The sequence below is a fragment of the Salvia splendens genome, chromosome 20 (genome assembly GCF_004379255.2).
Source record: "Salvia splendens isolate huo1 chromosome 20, SspV2, whole genome shotgun sequence".
In the NCBI taxonomy this organism is placed as follows: domain Eukaryota; kingdom Viridiplantae; phylum Streptophyta; class Magnoliopsida; order Lamiales; family Lamiaceae; genus Salvia; species Salvia splendens.
Genome location: NC_056051.1, coordinates 7,906,090 through 7,929,672, shown reverse-complemented (window position 1 = coordinate 7,929,672; position 23,583 = coordinate 7,906,090). Strand labels below are relative to the sequence as shown.

At 35.8% G+C, this 23,583-nt stretch overlaps 2 protein-coding genes across 10 annotated transcripts; both read left to right on the top strand.

Annotated features, from left to right (window-relative positions):
• Positions 1-2,815: 2,815 nt before the first annotated feature.
• LOC121781794 (probable polygalacturonase At1g80170) lies at positions 2,816-5,150 on the top strand. 4 transcript variants are annotated; one of them, XM_042179488.1, is made up of 6 exons: positions 2,816-3,095; positions 3,769-3,900; positions 4,110-4,280; positions 4,376-4,396; positions 4,672-4,879; positions 4,974-5,150. In XM_042179488.1, exons 1-6 carry the CDS (start codon positions 2,847-2,849, stop codon positions 5,057-5,059), a joined length of 867 nt encoding a protein of 288 aa, XP_042035422.1. In that variant the 5' UTR covers positions 2,816-2,846; the 3' UTR covers positions 5,060-5,150. The 4 variants fall into 4 exon arrangements, with proteins under 4 accessions (XP_042035422.1, XP_042035421.1, XP_042035425.1 ...); XM_042179487.1 differs by having other exon boundaries at positions 4,672-5,150; XM_042179491.1 differs by lacking the exon at positions 3,769-3,900 and having other exon boundaries at positions 4,672-5,150.
• A 1,760-nt stretch (positions 5,151-6,910) lies between these two features.
• On the top strand, positions 6,911-14,787 carry LOC121782420 (agamous-like MADS-box protein AGL80). 6 transcript variants are annotated; one of them, XM_042180264.1, is made up of 9 exons: positions 6,911-7,168; positions 7,811-7,879; positions 8,456-8,516; positions 8,652-8,726; positions 9,781-10,380; positions 12,575-12,619; positions 13,177-13,289; positions 13,928-14,069; positions 14,533-14,787. In XM_042180264.1, the coding sequence occupies exons 1-5, from the start codon at positions 7,010-7,012 to the stop codon at positions 10,344-10,346; spliced, it is 930 nt and encodes a 309-aa protein (XP_042036198.1). In that variant the 5' UTR covers positions 6,911-7,009; the 3' UTR covers positions 10,347-10,380; positions 12,575-12,619; positions 13,177-13,289; positions 13,928-14,069; positions 14,533-14,787. The 6 variants fall into 6 exon arrangements, 5 of the variants coding, with proteins under 5 accessions (XP_042036198.1, XP_042036195.1, XP_042036194.1 ...); XM_042180261.1 differs by having other exon boundaries at positions 8,456-8,552; positions 13,177-13,272; XM_042180260.1 differs by having other exon boundaries at positions 8,456-8,552.
• The last annotated feature ends 8,796 nt before the right edge of the window (positions 14,788-23,583 follow it).

Below are 23,583 nucleotides of genomic sequence, written 5' to 3'. Positions count from 1 at the left end.
GCATTTACAACTTATACCGATATGATCCAACATTTACAATTTATAGAAAGTTGTCTCCAACTCATTATCCATATACATCAATTTGTTTACAACTTATAATGGTATGACCCACCATTACAACTCATTAAACACTAATAATAATGTGGGTCACATTATCCACTAACATTAAATTGTGTAGTTGATGGTGGGACCCATAAATGATAAAGTAAAAAAGAATGAGAAAAGGTTGTCATAAGTGGATATATACTATTTCTATGAGACAGACGAAAAAGGTCATCTGAGTATAATAAACATTTTTTTAAATATCATAAAATAGTAACACAAATGGTACAACCTAAGACATGAAAATAGAGATGAAAAACAGTAAAGAACAAAGTGAAAGGAGATAATATTTAGATTACTACAAAGTGTGAATCTACATCTTCAATGGAGTAACTATGTAACCAACATTTTGTTAAAAGGAAGGTTTTACAATCTATGTGTTACCAGCAGTTTATTAAAAGGAATGTTTTACAAGGCGTACAGTGAAAAGCAAGATCCTCTCTTGAATGCATCTCACAGCCTGCACTAAAAGGAAACTTGTTAGAATCAAGACAGTGATATAGGAGTACAACAACAAGATAATAAGTGCACAGACTTACTTTTCACAGGTTCAGAAACTGGAGCCCAAAGAAAATATCATCTTCGATCAGCCAAAAGTAGACACTATTATCAACCTGCTTGATGAAATAATAGCGGGTATGACTTTTCCAGTCAAAACCTTCCAAAGATGCATATCCAACCCGTCCCGACAACTTAAAGCGAACACTATATGTGACATTATCAACCACATAAGTGATTTTAAAAGGACAGTTCATCATAGAAAATCATGTCAAGTCATTATTACTGCCACTGTTGTAAAGGGCAACAACATCACTCTCTGAAAACATCGCCTTTCCATCCACTACATATGTGTACGTGGTGAAGAGGATGTTTTCATCATCTGTTGATGGTGAAGACAATATGTTAGTAAATTTATTCTATAATGAAAAGGTAAGTTATTAACAAATACAAAGAAAGGTGTATTACCTTGGTGCAAGCAATGCACATGTTCAAATGTAGCAAATACCTTTTCACAAGGAACATCAGAGACGTGTATACCCAACATTAAACTATCATTTGAGTGAATAACTACCACGAGGGCCTTCGCCGATAAGTGGAACTTTAATCCAAGCATCATTTCCTAAAAAAACAAGATAAAAATTTAAGATCAAACTAAAACGTACAATTAAAACAATGTTGTTTGATCTTATTTTTTTATCTTATTTTTTTTGTAAGGAATGATGCTTGGATTAAAGTTCCAGTTGTGGCAGTAATCTAAATATTCTCTCCTTTAACTTTGTTCTGGTTTTCATGTCTTAGGTGGTACTATTATCAACCCGTCTCGTTATTGTCAAGTTGTCACTTTAAAACTTGTGTCACTCTAACGCACTCCCGACTTCATATACTTAAAAATATGATTATGTTTTTTCAAGTCAAATATAATAATTACAATGTCTTAAATGGTTAGAAACCACACGATGTTGCTTATAACCCACTTTAATATGTTTTCATTTATGTATCATAGGCATTTTATATTAAATCATAGAGCAACAATTTTCACAATATTTATTAGAATTAATTCTTCCATACATTATTTTTTTCTATGATAGATTGTACCTATAGTTATTGAATTAATAAATTTTGAACTTTAATATAGTATATTAAAATTATAATCAATAACAGATTCAGTAATCCCGGTCGGCAATTGATCATGGACGAATATAAAATGAGGATTGTGGTCAAAGAATATGGTTTATTGGAATGAGATAATAAGTTATTTATACTGTAGTTGCCATTATTACGTGTAATTATTTCAAGAATGGCGACTTTTGTTATAGAATATATTAGATTTTTCTTTAATATGTTAGAGTTCGCATTCTTTCTAGTATATATAATTATAAACACAATTACAATTAATGCATGTACTTATTTTTTTAGGGTAAAAAATCATAAAGTTTAGTCAAATTCTGATTTGTCTCGTAATATATTTAAAAATTATGAAATTTGAATTTATTCTCAATTATTCCACGGTGTAAAAATAAAAATTCAGTCACTCATGCATAATATATTGTTCATATTTTCCACCAAAAAATCTCGTTTATTTATTGGTCGTAACATGTACGTACCATTTTTGGCTTCTATATCATATATAACGACTTTTAAATCGCATACAATTTCACAAGAAAAATCATTATGAGATAATTGAAAATAAATCCAAATTTCTATGTTTTTTTCTTCGCAATTTGCCTTTTTCGTTCAATCCATCAATCACATATATCACGAAAAATAGGTAATCATGAATCATTAATCATTGAATAACAAATCTTTTTTCTTCTACATATCGTTTCCTATAATTATATTAATTGCATATATCTGGTCCCAAATTAAAATTAAACACAAAATTATAAAGTATATCAAATTGTTCATCATTAACTGTCTGAACAAGAATGCCTAGCTTAATCAACTTGAAAAGCAACAATATAAAATCATGTAAATTTTTGTTGTTATGTCACCATTAATTATTCCTTTCTTCGAAGATTTCTCAATAACTACCTCTCATGAAATCAGTGTTGATTAATAAAGGGGAATGTGTGTTTTTATAAGTAGAATAAAGAGTAATGCAAAAGCCTTCTAATATTTACATTTTCTTTTCATGCACTTTATATTTTTTTATGAAACCCTTATATTAATACCAAAAGGCACTCATGCACATATTTATAGTATATTAAACTAACTCAAAATTCAAAGAAAACATCCTTAAAATCATGGACACACTACACTTGCTCTGCTTTATCATCTTCCTGGCTCTTCCCCTTAGACTTACAAGCAAACAATATTCCGGAGGCTTCAACGAAGACTACGATGGCCCTTTTGAGGTGCAAGAAACAGACGAAGAAGATGAGTTTGATGAGTTCTTGAACTTGCCAAATTGGGAAAGTGGTGGTCGGAAGAAGGATGTCTCAAACGTGGAAGCATTTGGAGCAATTGGAGATGGAGTCTCCGATGATACTAAGGTAATTAGATAAGGTTTTAATCAATATTTATTTATTTGTATTTTCTTAAAAGATTTTTAAATCAATATTTTGTGCGAATTGCAGTGCATTAAAATTCCCTCCCATAAAACCAAAACACATGAAATGTGAAATTTTGAAATCTGAAACTCGAAATGTAGAAAAAGCAGCCTCCTCTCACGATTTTTTTCCGTCTAGCTACTCCCTTTATTGAGCTTAAAGAGAAACTTCACTCCTAAAAATATAAAGGGCTGGAAAAAATTGTTAAAAACATGATTTAAGAAAGAAAATGTCAAAATGAAAAAATATAAAGTAAATGAAAAAGGTCAAAAAAATTGTACTCCCTCCGTCCCACAAAGATTGTCCCATTTTTTCATTTCCGTCTGTCTCATAAAATTTGTCTCATTTCACTTTTTACCATTTTTGATAGTGGACCACATATTCCACTAACTCATTCCTACTCACATTTTATTATAAAATTAATATATAAAAGTAGGACCCACATTCCACTAATTTTTTCAACTCACTTTTCATTACATTTCTTAAAACTCGTGCCCGGTCAAAATGAGACAATCTTTGTGGGACATAGAGAGTAATATTTATTGGTTGAATTAAGTGGTTGAATTAAGTCTGTGCCAATATAATACTCTTTTTCTGCATCCGCCTATGTATATAGGCATTTGTAGGTGCATGGGAGAAAGCTTGTTCTAAACGTGGAAATTCAATTTTCTTGGTTCCAAAAGGGAAAAGATATCTAGTTAGTGCAAACAAATTCAAAGGGCCTTGTGCTGGCCAGTTAGTAATCCAGGTTATTAAATAGTCTTTTAATAGATAAATTTAATTATTTGAGGATCTCTTGGCTCATTTCACTGTCGACATTACATTTGTTTGAATTTTGAAAAAATAACGAAAATTCGAAGTGTTCAATGCAATGAAGGTGTCAAGAACGAGGTTGTTATATGTGGATGAAACAAAAATGCTCACTGTCATTGACTCTATATACGCATGTGTACGTAGATCGATGGAACTATAGTAGCACCGGATGATCCAAAAATATGGGACCCAGACCATCCTCGAATGTGGCTCGGATACTACAATTTGAGCAATGTATTTTTTCAAGGGAAAGGAGCAATTGATGGCTCGGGCAGCAAATGGTGGGCAGCTTCTTGCAAAAGGAACAAATCCAATGTAAGAGTTTGAGATTGCCTTAATTAGCTAATTTGATCAAGAAACTACACCCCCATGATTAACTAGAGTTTCTGCTTTTGTCTTTTGTTACTCAGCCTTGCATAGGAGCTCCAACGGTGAGATTTCTTTTCAACCTCGTGAATAAACTTTGAGGTGAAAGCAAAAAAAAAATTATTTTCAAAATTTTCTTCCATAATATTTTTCAAACATTTTTGGTTGATTGGTCGGAGCCTTTGCATAGTATTGTATGTAAGATTCGGATAGATTTAAGAATTGTCTTGAAGTAAATATTTTTTTAATAAAAAGACCTTACGGAGGCTCGAGCCCCCTCTAACGACATTGTGTCATCCAATGACCAAGTGTATAAATAAATGTGTGGATTGTTGTGTAGGCATTGACCATAGATTCTAGCTCGCGTGTTAGGGTGAGAGACTTGACAGTGAAAAACGGACAACAAATGCACTTTACCATCGCATGGTCCGAAACTGTCCGAGTATCTGGCGTGACAGTTTTGGCCCCAGGGAACAGCCCCAACACTGATGGGATTCACGTCACTTCCTCGAAAAATGTAGTGTTGCAGAACTGTGTGATTGGAGCAGGTTGGCATCTTGCTTTGCGTTTCATCATGTTGATATTTGAGCTGAAGGGCAATCAAATGTTGTTTTGTATCATGGTTTGTGTATTGATATTTAGGTGATGATTGCATATCCATTGTGAGTCATAGCTCGAATATCAAGATGAAGAATATATATTGTGGGCCCGGTCATGGGATAAGGTAAAATTAATGCAAAGGGCAAACTAATATACGATCTTTATCATTATTTTCAAGAAAATGTCCTAATGTATGGCTTATATTGAACTTATTACTAATGAATCGATGGTTGACCGTGCGATTTACCACACAATTGAATTGATGGCTGTCAGAATCAGCTCAACATAGCCCAATCGGTTCCGATCCTAGGTCAAACAAGAACACAACTTTTTAAATCTAAAGAGATTTAGGCACGGAATCTCCATCCATTCCGTGGGCTCGGGACGGGGCAACAAATATGACATGACTTTGACCCTCGAGAGGTTCAGACAAATTCAATTTTACATTGGGATTGGTCTGAACTCTATCTAGTAGAGACAAGCACACCACAATTCTGAGTCCTCAACAACATCAACTTGCAGAGTGAAAGTGAAGATGGTGATGAGGAGACCTATTGTAATAATGCATTTGGTTGCATTCACGGCCATGTTCATCCTTCTGCAGATTGCCTGCTGCATAAGAGAGAAGGTCATGTTGTTGAGGAGAAAAGCTATGAACATAACATTCATACGGAATTATGAGACAAGGAGGTAGATTAGAAATATATTGATTGATAAACTACAATTCTATTAAAAAACATAGGAGTTTGTTTTTTCGGTTTTTGGCAATAAAGCCATTTAGAAGACAAATTTGTACTGTTTTTTGTGTTGATTGGCTAGTAAAGGGCAGAGCATTCGGGTGGTTCGGTTTCCACATCGATTATGTAACACAATTAATGTGAGATTCATGGATCATATGTCCTCTTTTGATAGATCACTCTTTTTGGATAAATTCTCTTATTTCGTCTTTTACATTGGTGTGTTTTCAATAAAAGGCTCAACCACTTGAATGATATTAATTATTTTTTGGCTTTTTTTCTTTCTGATTTTGATTTCATCATTTTCCTTTTTTAATTTTCTTATTTTTCTTTATTCTCATTGTAAATTGGTGCTACTTATAAATGGAATACACCTTAAATTTATTGGTTGTGATAATCTTATTTACTTGGATAAAAAATTTTACTACTAGATATTTAGAATAAGTATTATAAAATTAGTAAAAAGATAACAAAAATACAGATAAAATATTATTTACTATTCTAAATATTCTTATAAAGTGTAAAAATGAGAGATTGTATATCTACTAATTTTATAAATCTTACTCCAAATTACTGAACGCAAATGTTTTATTCAAGTTAAAAAAAATTATCATTAGAACTGAAGTTAAGACGCTCATTATTTCCGAAATAGCATTTACATGCGAAGAAAAAAATAAGACGAAAGAAGAATACGCAAATGAAAGAAGAAAAAAAGGAAAAAAGAAAATTAAAATCATGAAAAAGATATTCAATGAATGAACTAATATGTTTCAAGTATTTTCGAAATAATGGATATAGTAAAAATGTTAAAGAAATAGCAAAAATATCATAAAATAAAATAGTGCAAAAATCTTTAAATGATAAAACAATGTTCAGAAATGAATGATGCCAATAAAATTTATTATGGACAATAAAGATGAAAGTAGCAATATCCAGTTACTAAATTTGCAATTCTACAAAATTAATCACTACATGAAAAATAATCTCATTTTTAAAATAAAAAGTTTATCTCTCATATTTTATCATGTTTTTAATCTCTATCATATTTTGCCCATTTCCCCCTCTTACTCTTATTTTTACCAATTTTTCATCTTCTCTTTTACTTTATCAGTTTATCATTAAAACTTGTATCGTCAACAAATAAAACTATTTTAAAAAGAGTATTTTTTGGGATCAGGGGTGTAGTGATATATACTCGTAAACAGGGGACCAAAACGCAATTAAAAATTCCAAAATCCAAAATGAGTAAATTGCATTGAATTTAATCTTAGCTGCAAAAATCTTCAACGATAATGTTCCCTTCCCACCCTAAATGCAGAACAGATTATTCGTGTTGCAATTATGAGCGCCTTAATATCAAATCCACCCCCATTAATCTCCCATTTATGTAGACCTAATCCCCATTCCTCATTTGCTTCACCTCTCATTTGCCGCCGCCTCCGATTTCAGATCCGCGCTTCCTCTCTGGAGCTCCCGCTCCTGCCTTTCCCGATCGATCAGGTGATTAATTTATTTGTTTTCCGTTTATTTTCCGGTTTTGATTCGTGCGCTGTTATTTTTGTCGATCTGTGTAACCGTTTTAGTAAGTTTGGAAAGTTTTCAGTTTATTTTGAGTTTGATTTGATTTAATTTGGAAATGGATTCAGTTTGTTGATAGGTTTTCGGGGTTTGGAAACTGCATAAATGTATGTGTGTGAGTATTTGTGAGGTCGTGTGCATCTTGCACGTGCGTTATTGGAAAATGTTTTTTGTTCATTCTCACTTCACTGAGAGAGACAGACATAACTGAGCTGAGTGTTGATAGGTCTTTTATTACCAAGACAGAGAAAAACGTCATTGGTCTAGATTTTTGGCTGTTAGAGGCGAACTCAGATGTATTTTCAAGCATGTTGGTTCAGTACAGAAATCAGATCCACCACCTCTTTGACTTTAAGAGCTCGTCGGCACTCAAACATGATAGTAAAGTTTTGGAAATGGAATTGATTTCAAAACTCTATATTATGGATTGCTAAATTTGATGCTCGATATAGAATTACATTAAACCAAAATTACTAAATTTCCTTTGCGTACATTGTGGTTGTGGGTATTCTTTACGAGGATGATGATTCTTATTTCTTTATGCCTTTTGTTTTGTATGTATAGGTGCTCATTCCGTCTGAGGTTAAAAGCCTTCATCTATATGAAGCAAGGTATATAGCGCTGCTGGAAGAGGTATAGAATCTATATCCAAGGAAAGTAACATAACCTTGCCTATCGTTGTACCCAATTTCTTTTGGGTGCACTGATAAGGTAAGGAGTATGTAGCTTACTATATTTTCACTTGTGGCTAACTCATTTTTTAATTAAATTATATTAATATGTTATCTGCATAAGTGATAATAACCAGTTCATCCCATTTGGTTGCATTAGTGTTTAATGAGTTGAAATTTTGGAAAAGGAATTCTACATGTTAAATGTTGAGTCTATCATGGTCAGATACTTTGGTTCACAGCTAGAAATCCCATCTATATCCTCAAGAAGTCTTGGTGTCTTTATTGCATTGTCCATAAGAGCTGAAATAGTATTTGAATTCTGCATCATAACAATGATGCAGTAGCTTCATGACCTCTGTCCCAAGCATCAATGCATGTTCTGGTCTTTGTTTTTCTTTTCTGGATGTAGCTTGATGTTAAAAGGGCTTCAGCATCAGTTGTTTTTATTTTCATGGGCCAAACTAATACAAGTACACTAAAGAATACACTTCCAACTCGTTAGTAATGTCTTATGTAATTCTATTCTATTATGCAGTCTTTGTTTCAGAAGAACAAGTCGTTTGTGCACTTTGTGCTAGATCCAATTGGTCTTGGTGGTACGTCAACAGAGGCATCCTTTGCTGCTAGATATGGTTGTTTGGTCACAGTTGAGAAAGTGATGCTTCAATATACTTGTTGTATGCACTAAGTTTTATGTTTATTCATTCTACATCCACCCTTGCTTTTTGCAGGTCGAAAAATTAGATATCGGAGCATTGGTTTTGATAAGAGGTGTAGGTCGAGTAAAACTGTTGGAGTTCCGAAAGGTAGGCCATTTTAAAATTCTTAAGACTACTTTGTTAACATTTCTTGTGCAAATGTTTCAATTCCATTCATTTTGATGTGTTAAATACATTGCATTTTTATGTTAGTTTTATATGATTAAAAAGGTTGTGTACAAGAATTTGAAGCAACATTAGGATCATCTGTGGTCAACACCGTAAAAGGTGTTAAATATTGAATAGCAAGGTTTAGGTTGATTGATAGTCATACAAGTGTCACTATTGAAACTTGTGGTATCAATAATTGGATGAATAACTAACCAAAAGGTAATTGAGTTGATGATGATGGCTCTGTTAAATTGATGCACGAATCTAGTATTCATCGTACACCTTTTAGTTATTCTGTTCTTTAATTGACATGGTATTTATAGGATACTATCATTATGGTAACATGTGTGCTGTTTTTATATAAGGTATATTGATTTACCATATAAAATATTGTAGAGTCGGATTATTTATTGGTGCGTCAGTAATTAATGACATATTAGCAAATCATAGACACTCATGGAACTAGTGATAGCTTTCTTAATTTATGTCCAAATGAAGCGATGTTATTGACCAACTTCGGGGCATATAGGTTCTTTTTGCTTGATCTTTTGAAGCTTCTCGCGTTGGACTTTAGGAGAAAAGATATTAGATTTAAAATTTCTTTTTACATATATGAAAGCTACGAAACATAGTTTAATTTGATTTCATTAATAGTGGTCATTCAGTCAAAATTCTTTCAAAAACAATTACAACAAGCTTATTGTTTTTTGTTTTAAGTCTATAGTTGATGTAATTTCTATTGAGACACATCAAGGTGTAATAGAATGAGTCATCCCTGAATCTCCATATTCTAATTTAGGGGTCAATATTATGCGAATAGTATTTCGGTAGATATATTATTTGGTAACGATGATAGTGCATCATGATATTAACGCAACTTTATAGACAAATATGAGTTTATCTTACATATATTGTCACACATAATACCTTTTTTTGTTATTTGTTATCTCCAATTCCTTACAAACTTGAAATTCTTTATCATCTTTTGTAGCTTTAAATAAATTTACCATGGTTCGTTCAAAGATCAAATACCAGCTAATTGCTGATGCTCGCACACGACGTGAGACATTTAAAAAAAGAAAGTCAGGTTTGCTAAAAAAACTAAATGAATTGAAAACGTTGTGCAACGTTGAAGCTTGTGGCTTTGTCATGAATGAAGATGGGAGCCAGTCTCAAGTTTGGCCTTCAATGCCTGCGGCATCGCAAGTGGTACAAAGGTTCTTAAGCTTGCCTTCTTCTTCCAAAACAACTAATATGGTAGACCAGTCTGGCTTTCTTAGGCAAAATTTGTCTAGGATATCCAAGAACTTGGATAGAGAGACCAGGAAGGTTCAACACCTAGAGAAGGAACTGCGCTTAGTGGAGTGTCTGGCCAAGGAACAGGTGGACATTAGCAATTCTAAGGAATTGTACGAGATGCTTCGCCTATTGGACAGGAAGATTGACCTAGTCGATCGTAAGATTGCTGATGTTGGGCCTTCTAGTTCTGTTAAAGCTGCAAGAGCAAGGGGGATTAAACCTGACCTTCATCTTGGAAAGGGGAAACAACCCATTTGAAGAATCCTCATGGAATCACATCTCAATTTCTGGAGTACTTCTACTTACTTAATTACTTTAATCCCTACTTGAAGCTCTTTTAATGATGCTTTTTTATCTTAGCGCTATAGTCGCTAGTTTGTTATGAATTATTCCTTTGTTATTTTGATTTTCTCAGTACTTTTAGTCGATTTTCTTGGTCCTTTTAGTTGATTTTCTCGGTCCTTTTAGTCGATTCTTGGTCCTTTTAGTCGATCTTCTCAGTCCTTTTAGTCGATTATCTAGGTCCTTTTAGTCAATTTTGATAAGATATAATAACATTTATCAAATGAAAAGAAAAACGATACATACCATAGACAAGTGATCTTAAATGGAGTTTGAAACAAACAAGTGCCTGAGTCTGTATGCTTTTGAATTTATGAACCATCCTAAGTTGAGTTCTAGCCCATTGCTAGTTACATGGTTACATGCCCCCACCTTAAAATTAAAATTATCAAATTCTTCTCGAACCATGTAGACTAGCAAATAATGGCCACCATGGGTCTCTAGAGCACTTTGCAATGATTCCTAACGAACCACTCTTTTGTCAATTGTCAATTGTAACTAGATTCCGACATGATATAAGTGTCCCTATCGAGCCAAGGTTTTATTTAGACTTTCTCCAAAGGTTGTGCAAGTGAATTGGTCTTACCATCTTTAGGGAGATATTTCGCTAGTATTCTCTTCATTTTCCAAAGTTGCTTCATCTTCTCCATGTGGACTCCATTCAACATTGATTAATGTCATTTGTCGATTTTTCAATTGATATGCCTTCCTATTGAGTACGACGATAATCATCTTTCCCATATGTCAAGTTTATTTGGTTTGTACCTTCTCATGGCTAATTGCATAACTTGGATAGTACAGATATTTTCTAATCTTGGAGATATGAATTATGCACTGAGGATATATTAAGTGGTTGAGCTAGTTGATAGGGACTACATCCCTAATTCGGTCAAGAATTTTAAAAGACAAAAGGCCCAATAAATTGGGGTCTTAATTGCTCTTGAGTTTAAAAAACTCCGGCGAATCAAACATGCCAAGAGAGAGAGGAACATAAGAATTTTCTTAGTCGTGCTACATCACGAACGGGAAATATAAACCACGGTGCAAGTTGGACCTCCGTGGGAACCGACATCTTCCATATGGCTTCGGACAATGAAAATTAGCAATAGTAGTAGATATACGAAGCACAATAGGTTTTGCAATAACAAACGTTCCGTAAACCTTAATATCTGATACGTTCTCCACCAATCTCCATATATTCTTTTTGTGGGGAAAATGCATAGTGCTCCCTCCGTCCTACTCAAGATGTCCATCTTTCCTTTTTAGTTTGTCTCACTCATGATGTCGAATTTCTATATTTGGAAATAAATCCCCTCCTCTCCTCTCTCATTTGAAAATTTTCAACTACATTTTTCTCTCTACTTACTTCACCTAGCAACTCCTACTGAAATCCCGTCACCCGTGTCACTCAAGAATGTGGACATGTTGAGTGGGACGGAGGGAGTAGTTCCTAAAGAAGCTAGTCGTAATTTTCTCCCAATATTGGTTGATTAACTAGTATGGTTGTTTCATTATGTTGGATAATCTTTTTCTATGCACACTAAACATGTGTGGTTGTTTTCCATGAGCCGTACACTAAATGTTGAGCAAATATCTCCTTTAGTTATCATTTCATAAATTTTCTTTTATTATAAATGTTCATGTTGGATAATAAAAATGTTATTTGGTTTAGCATTCATATACCAACTACTTAAGTTTCCAAACTTTGGTATGCCAAAGTGAATGGATTCCTTTTCTTTATTACATATTGTATGGATCTAAGCTAGCCTACTTTCTCTTTCTCTTTCCTCTTAAATTGCTTTCTTAATTTTCCATCTTTTCAAGGGCAAATAATAAATCTAGATGCCGATTATATATTTTGGTAATTACCTTAGGTGTACAAACATGACGGTACTCACGAGTTACGTCCACTCAATACTGATACATGTGAGTTGACAAGCACTAAAGGTGGAGCTGTTTATTTGCACAAATAATTTCATGAATAATTTCATTTGATTGGTAGTGTTGTGTTTCACAAATGAATTATAGATAAAAGGAGGCATATAAGGCCATTAGGATTTCTATTTTCTTTTTCCAGGTGAACCAAACACTCTATTTGGGGTAATGACTAAATCATTATTTAATTTTATTCTATTGTATGTCAGGGGTTCTGTTAGCCAAATTCAGAAATGGCATAAAGAAAAAATAAGGTTTGTGCATCAACCAAATTGGGAAGACTAAAAAGCTACTTTATTTCTGAATGTTTCAATTTGTCAAATTGCCAAATATCAACCAAATTGCCAAATTCATTTGTTTACCTGGTAGTTAATGGTATATCATACATTTGTATTTGTGAAATGACTGGCTTATAGTTTTAACTGCAGGAGTTTTAACTGACCAATTCATGCCATTATTAATTATTTTATTGCTAGATCTGTAGGAACAGTGAATTAGGATAAGATATATCATAAGATTAGTTATCAGCATTTAGTATTTTTAATATCTTAGAACTGGCCGCGTCACATTTCCTTCTAGGTTTTCCATACTGGATTGGATTTAGAAGAGTTACTTTTCCAGATGACTCGTTTATGATAGATGATGTTGGTCGCTGCTGCATGTTATTTTTGTGATAACACAAAGCACAATATTGCAATAAATATTGAAAACGTTTTCCTGGGTTATTGCTTTTACAGATGATATTAATAAAAAAATCAAAGTTAGTTATATGGAATAAATTCCTATTGCTTACTTGTAATTTCCATGACAGGCTCAACCGTACTTGACAGGAGAAGTTACACCGATGCAAGACAGAAATAAACTTTGAAGTTCTGAAATTGAAGGAAGTTCTTCACAATTTGAATAGGTTAGATAAAATTGAAGGTTAATTCTCTATCTATCTTTCTGGCTTGCATCAACATTGTGCACGTGTAAGTAATTTTAACTATCTGTGTATGTGGTATGCTTGAACTGTCACAGCTATTGTGTACTTATTGAATAAATATGTATATGTATAGGCAAAATAATTATCTGCCTCTAAACATATTAAATCTAGTAATTTAGTCGTTCAATTCAAATTTGAACATTCAGCCCCTCGAGCTTAATGTAAATGCAATGGTAGCTCTTTAAATGTATAAAGTCTGGCCATTCCCCCTTTTAATGGGCGCTCCCTCAACTTGGTGAGAATTGAACTTGTGTTGTCGAACCATTTAGTTATACGAATTTTGATATATAGAAGTTCAAAAGCATAAACAAATGACTAGGTAAACAATGGAAGAATATTCTTTTCAGTATGTTGCTTTACATAGATTTACTAAATTGGATGGTTCTTTATAACTTAGATCAAAAGAGTTTTCAACTGGAACTAGTTTGAAATGTTTGGAACTGATAGTAGAAATTTCATTACTTACATTTCATGTGTGAGAATCTTTAGACAACATGAAATGAGTGACATTTTATTAAGTAGTTTAGAAATGCTGCCTATATAGAAAGAACATATTCTAATTCCTATTCTATGACAGACACCATGGGAAGCATCATTGCAAACTCAAATTACAAATTCTCTTGTTTGGGCTGAAAAGGAAATAACTTTGGATTACATCAGAGATTTCGTTCCATCCGTTGCTGAACGTATTTCTTTTGCTGCGCTTCAACCTGTTTCAGGTAAGACATTTAAAATGGCCTTAACTTGCAAGTGTCTCCCCAACCCTTGAACTCAGTTTATCTGATACTATCTCTGAATTGATTCCACTAATTAATTGGTAAACAATCCCACTAATGAGTACAGCTGAGCATGAAAAGAAAGATATAAATAAAATACACCAACACTGACATACATGTGTGTGTGTGATATAATTCATTGCACCAGTGATCTTCAAGGTTTACAAGATCTCATTTATATGCATATCAAACAAAGTTGTTTTGAAAATTACATGTTTTATGCATAAGCGGAAACGAATTGCTTGCTAGAACAATAAAGAAAGGATTAGATGATTTGAAGTCATTGTTTTTCTGTATTCTGCATTTTAAGTCACTGCATCACTTAGAAATCACTTAGAAACTAGACAGCTGCATTTGAGCATACATTGTTGTTTGAATTGAGTCTCTTTATCCCCTCAAACTTCAGGTTCGAATCAATCAGAACTGGCAAAGTTGCAGAAAGAAAAACTGGTGTCGATGGAAACAAGTGATACGCTCCCAAGACTAGAGAAAGCTATCCAATTGGCCAAAGACAATATTAAAATACTTGCCGCCAAGCTTGCCATTCAATCTCTAGAGAGGCAGTGAGGCTTTGTACAAAAGTGCAATATTTGCACAGTGTGTCAACTGACTATTTGTTTTGTTTTGTTTTGTTTATCAATAAAAAGGAAGTATTTCAGTCCGCTTTAGGTGTTTTAGATGAAGCAAGAAGAATGAGTTTCAAAAATATGGTTTTGTTTGGAAAATGATTGATTTATGTGTTGCTTAATATTCAGGCGACAGAATGATGACTCAGTTTGGCGTCTGCTTAGATGGACATGATGATTCAATTCGTCGTCTGGTTAGATGGATTTATTTTACCTGCTCACAATCTAAAAGATAGTAGTAGTATCATTTTGTGAAAACAAATTCACCATATATATCTGGTCTAGATATGGTCCCTAGCTCAGAAATACATAGGAATAGAGAAATGATAATCATGCAACGTTTATAATTTAATAATAATGCCAGAATCTAAACTTCACAAACTCTAGTCTAATTGAAGTAACATACAAGTGTTTAAGTTGGTCTTTTGCACGCCTCCTTGCAAAATTTTCATCCTTCAATTGGCTTCGAGAAATGCGATTCTAAAATAATCTTGTCCAGTGCCACACCTTGTTGCACCAACTGTGTAATCATTTACACACACCACGATATCCAACAAACTTTATTTCCTTGATGTGTGAATAAGCCCTCCCAACATTTGTTTTTCCACTAATCCCCGAAACATCATGATCACTGCCGCCATTAAGCAAGTGATAGTTTCGGAGTTCACCACACCTTCTTTTCTTCTTCGCTAATATCTTGGTGTGACGCCTATAAAATCAGAAATTAACAAAGTAATTCATCTTATCTATTGGCAAAGTTTGGTTAAATTCTAATCAATCTCCTAACTTTATAATATGGTCAACTATATTCTAACTTTCTAATTCCCATAATTAGTTTGACACGAAAAAGCCACCTTCCACATCATACATAATTTCGTCCAATTTTCTAAATTAATAAATATGTCAAACTTATTAAATAACTAAACATTTTCTTAAGTTAGAAGATTGACCAGAATTTAACAGGTTTTTATGTCAATTTGCACTTGGAAAATGAAAACATAGTTACCTCTATAACAAATCTTTGCAAGCAAGGTGCCACCCTAAACCAACTTATTATTGGCACGAGAGAACAATTGTCTTTGTAATCACTCCCAACCACCACCACCAATTCCTTAAGATTAGGCATCATCTTCTGCAAAATTTCCTGTACAATGTATGTATATCATCATAATAAACATATCATACTAACCTAGCTAATTAATTTATAGAAAATCAAATCAATCACAAGTGTACATTACATCACATGTAACTCTGAACAAAGAGTATATCTTGAGCATGGTTAGTTGTGGAAGCACAGAATCAAACATGTCTATAATCTTTCTCATCTCATCAAAATATTACATCTCCTCCGCCCATGCCTGAATCCAGAACTCAGTAAGGAGAGGAACATCGCCTAGCACGAAACGACAATCTCGTTTACCCGCACAGGCGTACAACCACAACCGACTTGAGACTAGTGCACCGGCCGATTTCTAGGGTTTTGAACACCGGTGAGGTCCCCACAACCTCCAGAGACGAAAGCGCGTCCGTTCCAGACACAGACAATTGCTCGAGGAGACGACAATGTTAGAAATAATGGGATGAAATTCCCAATCCGTGTACAGGCGGTACTCTAACTATTACAATCGAAAGGAAACTAACAACAATAAGTGGAATGGAAAATACAACGAAAATAAAACAAACCAAACTTATAAGTCGAGTCGAGGAAAGCCCTCTTTCCGCAAGACAAATTACGCCCCGGCTAGTGCTCACAGAATGACGTATTACCCCCAAAGATAAAACGACTTCCTCCTAGCGTGTAGAAGCACCTCAAACCAGCTAGGCACCGGCGAACTTGATGGAGTTTCGAGAATCGAGCTATGCAATGCTCCTATATGCGAACTAGGATGTAGAGAGCTAGAGAGAAGAGAGAATGCTTGTGGTGTTGGTGTCTTTCTCATCTCTCAAACCCACCTATTTATAGGATATGAGAGACCATTTCAAAAGTCTTGGCATTAAGGATCCCCATAAACTACTTGGAGGTTACCTTAAGTTAGAAAAGCCAAAAGACTGAAGAAAATGAAAGGCTTTGAGACCCTTCCAATTTCTCATATTTTGCACATGTTTTCAATAATCCCCCACATTGGTTAGAGTGCTGCCAACTCAAACCAACATACGACATGTATGCATGCATGCACACTCTTTGCTCAATTCTCGAGAAATAATATTGCATTTGGAATAGTAGCTTGGGGCTTTGAACTTTTCATAGTGAACACTATCGGGCATACCAGCTGCCTGGTGGACGTGATGCCTTGAACCATTCCTCCTTGGTGTATACAGAGACAATAATATTGACACAATATTATTTACAAACTCATCAGTTCTCACGTTTGTGTCCTTTATTGGCCATGGAACACCACCTTGAATTCATAAGTGATTCACATGTTGAAGCGGCCCATACTTCTTAACTTACATAGGTGATTCTTTTACAGGTATCCTGCCATACTCACCTCCTCGAGGTTTCTAAGAATCATTAAAAGTCAAAACTTAGCCTCTTGCCATATGCAGGTTACAACACTCAATGCTTTCTAAAGAATGGGCGAAGATTAAGAATCTTCCGAGTGTTACAACTAGAGTCATATAGCTTCGTTTCCCATTGAACCAAGCCCATGGGATCTCCAATCGTATGGTTGGGTCACCACTATAATCATCTTTTAAGATGTGGTTTTCAGTCCCATTCCTTTTAGCAATTTATGCATTTGATCACGGTTTAAATCTTTAGTTAACGGATCCGCTAAGTTATCCACTGACCTTACATAGTCAACTGCGATAACACCACTTGTGATCAATTGCGTGACAGTATTATGTCACCGACGAATATATCGAGACTTACCATATAAGCCACTATGTGCTTTCCCTATAGTTGCTTGACTATCACAGTGTATCACTATTGTCGGCACTGGCTTCTTCCAACATGGAATATCTTCTAGGAAGTTTCTAAGCCACTCGGCTTCTTCCCTTGCTTTGTCTAAAGTGATAAACTCGGATTCTATGGTGGATCGAGCTATACACGTCTGTTTCGTTGACTTCCACGAAACAGCTCCACCCCCATAGTGAATACATACCCACTCGTCGAGAACGAGTCTTTTGAATCAGAGATCCAATTTGCATCACAATACCCTTCAAGTACTTTGGGATATCTTGTATACTGCAGCTCAAAGTTAAGAGTATACGCAGAGCTTTCCAATGTTCCTTGCTTGGATTGCTCGTAAATCGGCTCAGCTTATTCACCGTACACGCAAGATCTGGTCGGGTGCAGTTTGTGATAAACATCAAACTCCCTATTATCCTTGCATATTCTTCTTGAGCTACAGGATCACTCGTGTGCTTAATCAAATGCACGTTGGGTTCAAATGGAGTTTTAGCTGGCTCACAATCAAACGAGTGAAATTTCTTTACCACTTTCTCAATATAATGAGATTGTGTCAAAGCAATTCCCTCATGATTCCTATTAATTTTGATTCCGAGAATCACATCAGCTAAATCCATATCTTTCATGTCAAAATTTCTCTTCAACATATTTTTGGTTTCGTTGATAATGGCACTATCTATTGCTTCCCATAATCAACATATCATCTACATAAAGACACACAATAACAAAACTGTTATCTGTGTTCTTAATCTAAACACACTTATCACACTCATTGATAGTAAACCCATTTGACAACATCACATTGTCAAACTTCAAGTGACATTGCAAATGCGCTTGTTTTAATCCATATAGAGACCTCACTAGTTTGCATACCTTCCTTTCTTGGCCAGGTACTACAAATCCTTCATGTTGCTCCATATAAATTTCTTCCTCCTATTCACCATTCAAAAAGACAGTTTTCACATCCATTTGGTGAATCTCAAGATTGTGCATATCAGCAATTGCAAGAAGCACCCGAATAGAAGTGATTCCCGTAACATGTGAATATGTGTCGAAGAAGTCATATCCTTCTTGCTGCTTAAAGCCTTTCACAACTAGGCGAGCTTTGTACTTTTCAATAGTACTATCAGTTTTATATTTCCTTCTTAGGATCCACTTGCACTCTAAGGTCTTACAGCCTTCTGGCAAGTCTACTAACATTCATGTGTTATTTCTCATAATTGATTCAATTTCACTATTGATCGCTTTTAGTCAGCGCTTCCTCCACTGACTTTGGTTCGTCATCCAACATAAAAGTTATGAAGTCGGGACCAAATTTTTTAGCAACTCTAACTCTTTTACCACGTCTTGGTTCAACATCCTCAGGACTTGACCTCGTCCTTTTTGGAGGATTAGAACTAGTGGATTCATCCATCATTCTTTCACTAGAACGATCATCTTGCATCTTGCAAGGGTAAACATTTTCAAAGAATATAACATTCATTGACTCAATCGTTGTTCCTTCAGCCACGCCAGGCACAGCTGACCTATGGACTTGGAAATGATAGGCACTACTATTAAGTGCATGGCTAATAAAGATGCAATCGACTGTTTTAGGGCCTATTGCAACTTGTTTAGGAGGTGACACTTCTACCTTCGCTAAACACCCCCACACTTTGAGGTATGAATACGAAGGTTTCTTCCCTTTCCACAACTCATAAGGAGTCACATCCCTATTTTTTAGTGGAATCTTGTTCAAGATATAATTCACCGTTAACACAGCCTCCCCCCACATGTTCTGGGGTAATCCTGAATTAATCAACAAAGCATTCATCATCTCTTTTAGTGTTCGATTTTTGCATTCAACAATACCATTTGATTGAGGAGAATATGGAGCTGTGATTTGGTGAATTATACCACTTGCATGGCATAATTCTGCAAACGGCGCTACATACTCACCACCTCTATCACTTCGAGCTCACTTAATTTGACAATTAAGTTGATTTTCAACTTCATTTTTGAAGTCTTTGAACGCTTCAATTGCCTCATCATTACTTCTTAATAAGTAAATGTAACAATACCTTGTGCAATCATCTATAAATGTGATGAAATACTTTTTACCACCTCTTGTTTGCAAAAATTTCAAATCACATACGTATGTATGGATCAATTCAAGAGGTTTTGTGCTTCGTTCTACCGAATGGAACGGCAACTTAGCCATTTTGGCTTCAACACACACTTCACATCTTTCTTGTGAGTTAAACTTATCTACTTTTAGTAAACTAAGATTTACTAATCTTTTTATAGCATTTAGATTTACATGTCCCAATCTATTATGCCATAAATCAGAGCTCTCAAGCAAATAAAAGGATGTGTCATCTTCCTTATTGCTTATTCATTTTCCATAGTGAATGACCGTAATATTCAGCTCAAAAAGTCCATTCACTAGGTGGCCTCACCTATGAACTGTCCATACTTGGTCAATATAACCTTTTCACACTCAAATTCTAGTGAAAATCTATGATTTACTAGAAGTGAACCTAACACCAAATTATTTCGGATGTCTGGGACATGCAGCAAATCCTTAAGGGTAAGAACTTTTCCAGATCCTAATTTTAGGAACACATTACCCACACCAACCACCTTAGAAGAGGCTTGGTTTCCCATGCGTACTTTTCTACATCCAACAGATTTGTAGGTAGAAAAAACGCTTCTTTCAGAGCACACATGACATGTGGCACCTGTATCAACAAACCATTCATTTGGATTGGTACCATGGGAGACCATTGCGACCACCTCATGATCTTTGTTGTTTATAACAACACGTTCAAATAATTTGCACAATATTGTCTCTATCAATAAGTTCACAATTATATTGAACCATATGTGCATTGGTATATTCAACAACTCATGCATCCCAATTACTACTAGCAAGTCTAAATTGGTCTTGCTTGTTAAATGACAAACGATAAACACAATTCTCAAGAGAATAGATCTCAAGGAATTAACCATTTCGTAGCCTATGAACATTGGTACTGTTCGTTTCTTCATTCCAGCTTTGAAGCTCATGTTTCCTCCAACTTCGATTGATAGAAATAATGGGATTATATTGTTATATTGTTTCCATGCCTTAGAAGAGTACACTAATTTGTCTTGCGATTGTTAGAAATAATGGGTTGAAATTCCCAAGCCGTGTACATGAGGTACTCTAACTATTACAATCGAAAGGAAACTAACGACAATAAGTGGAATGGAAAATACAACGAAAATAAAACAAACCAAACTTATAAGTCGAGTCGAGGAAAGCCCTTTTTCCGCAAGACAAATTACGCCCTGGCTAGTGCTCACGGAATGACGTATTGCCCCCAAAGATAAAACGACTTCCTCCTAGCGTGTAGAAGCACCTCAAACCCGCTAGGCACCGGCGAACTTGATGGAGTTTAGAGAATCGAGCTATGCAATGCTCCTATATGCAAACTAGGATGTAGAGAGCAAGAGAGAAGAGAGAATGCTTGTTGTGGTGTTGGTGTCTTTCTCATCTCTCAAACCCACCTATTTATAGGATAGGAGAGACCACTTCAAAACTCTTAGCATTAAGAGTATCCGCATCGGTGCTCGCTGACAAGGACGACGTCCGTGCTGCTGGCGCGGCTGACCCCTGCTCGCTGCTGTGCTCTTGCCACTGGCACGGCACTGCTCGATGTATCGAGAACGTCCGTGCCGCTGAGCAGCTGACGTGCCGACGCCTGATTGGCCAACGGCAATGCCGTTGGCAATTTCTTTTTTTTTTAAAAAAAGCGGATTTAATTTTAAAAATCCAAATTAAATTAAAAAAATATTTTCCCACTTCCCAATAAAATATATCCATTTTCTCCCCACTTTTAATTTATTTTTCAAAATTTTTCCCCAAAATTCACATTTTCATCTATAAATTCCCCCACTTCCACGCCAAAAATTTCACACCACACTACGCAATTCTCATCTAAATTCTCTCATCTTCTCTTATCAATTCTCAATCTTTCACTCTTACTTACAAAAAAAATGTCCGGCTCCGGCGATCACCCCTCCGACTCCCGCGGTTGGAACCACGAATGGTTCGGCTCACAACCATTTCCTAGTCCGGAAATGCAATTTTCGGACCCTCCTTAAACCCAAGGTTCTCAAGTTCCGGGTGGCAACCGACCTTACCCGGTGGATGACCAAGATGCCCCCGATGGGCGATACGGGTGGGGACCCGAACCCAGATCGGGAGGGAGCGGCTGCGGCGGCTCTCAAACTTCTCCTCTTCCTACTCCTACTCCTACTCCTCGTGGTGTCCGCACCCCGCACACTCCGGCGGAGATAGATCAATTATTCAAAGCCTATTTGATTATCTCCGAAGATCCAGAGATAGGCACAAACCAAAGCAGGGATAGGTTTTGGTGGCGCGTCTCTCGCAGGTATAATGAAAACTGCCCGGCTGGAACCATCGAGCGCAATGAGAGTATGGTGCGCAATGCCATATTCAGAGCCAACGAAGAAATCCAAAAGTTTCAGGGGTATTACCTCCAGGAAGAGCGGTCGGCGGGGAGCGGTAGGAGCGAGCTCGACATCATCAGTGCCGCCTTGGCGACCTATCAATCCATAAATTACAAACCGTTCAAGTACCTCAGCGCTTGGCAAGAGGTGCGTGTGCATCCGAAGTATAGGGGAGGTGTATCATCCTCCTACAGCTCCTCTAGCAAACGTTCGAGGTCGGTATCCCTATCCGACGCCGGCGAGGATGAGGTGGCTAGCCAGCTCGCCAGAGCTAATTTGGGTAGCCCCGACGCCGGCCCGAGCAGTTCCCAACGCCGGCCGCAAAGAACGAAGAAGGCGATGACCAACTGCCGTCACGCTGCGACTCCATCCGCCCCCGCTCTCGCTCCCGCTCCCTTTGTGCCACCTCAACCCCCACCAACTCATTGTGGACCATTTTGGCCCAACTCAATTTGGCCGATAGATCAAATATGACTCCCAAGCAACTTGATTCACATTTGGTAATGATACGGGGTCTCCGAAGAACATTGGGGATAGGGCTAGAGGAATAGTTTTCCACGGGGGTATTTTTTAGCCTTTAATTATGTATTTTTTATTTTTTAGGATTTTAATTATGTAATTTTTAGTATTTTAGTATTTTAATTATGTAATTTTTAATTTTTTTAATTTGTAATAGTATTTCGGATATTTTTAATGCATTTTAATATTGTGGAAATGTTTTTATTTAAATTGAATAATAGAATGGTGGGACCCTTGAGCATGTCCTTGCGGAAGAGCATGAATGTGAGTGTTGTGCTCTTGCCTAAGAGCAGGGAGTAAAAAAGTAATAAAAGTGAGTTCGGACTCACATCCATGCTCTTTAGCAAGAGCATGGATGGGGATGCTATAAGGATCCCATAAACCACTTGGAGGTTACCTTAAGTTAAAAAGCCAAAAGACAAGAAAATGAAAGCATTTGAGACCCTTCTAATTTCTCACATTTTCCACATGTTTCCAATACACAGTACCCCCAACAAAAACGCCATGGCCTCACCACTCACATTCACATAACTCAAACTAAGTTTCTTCAGCAGTTTCAGATTGTCCGGGAAATTCCCTTGTTTGCACGGCAAGGAATAACACTCATTTGTCGAGTTGGCATTCAAGATCAAATCAAGATTCTCAACCTTTCTATTCACAGCGTAGCTAACCCAAGCATCGATCCATTCCGTAAAATAGGAGGATAGATCGAAAAACACTCTGAATTGAACAAGATTAGGGGGTGATTTTGGGAGAAGGGTGAGAAGGCTATCAATAATAATAGTGATTATGATTAGGCAGATTTTTACCGTGTAGTTCCGTTGCATTTTCGCCATTGATAGTTGTGTGGTCAAATCTATATTTGTTGTGCATATATATATAGGACTATGATCAATACCAAACC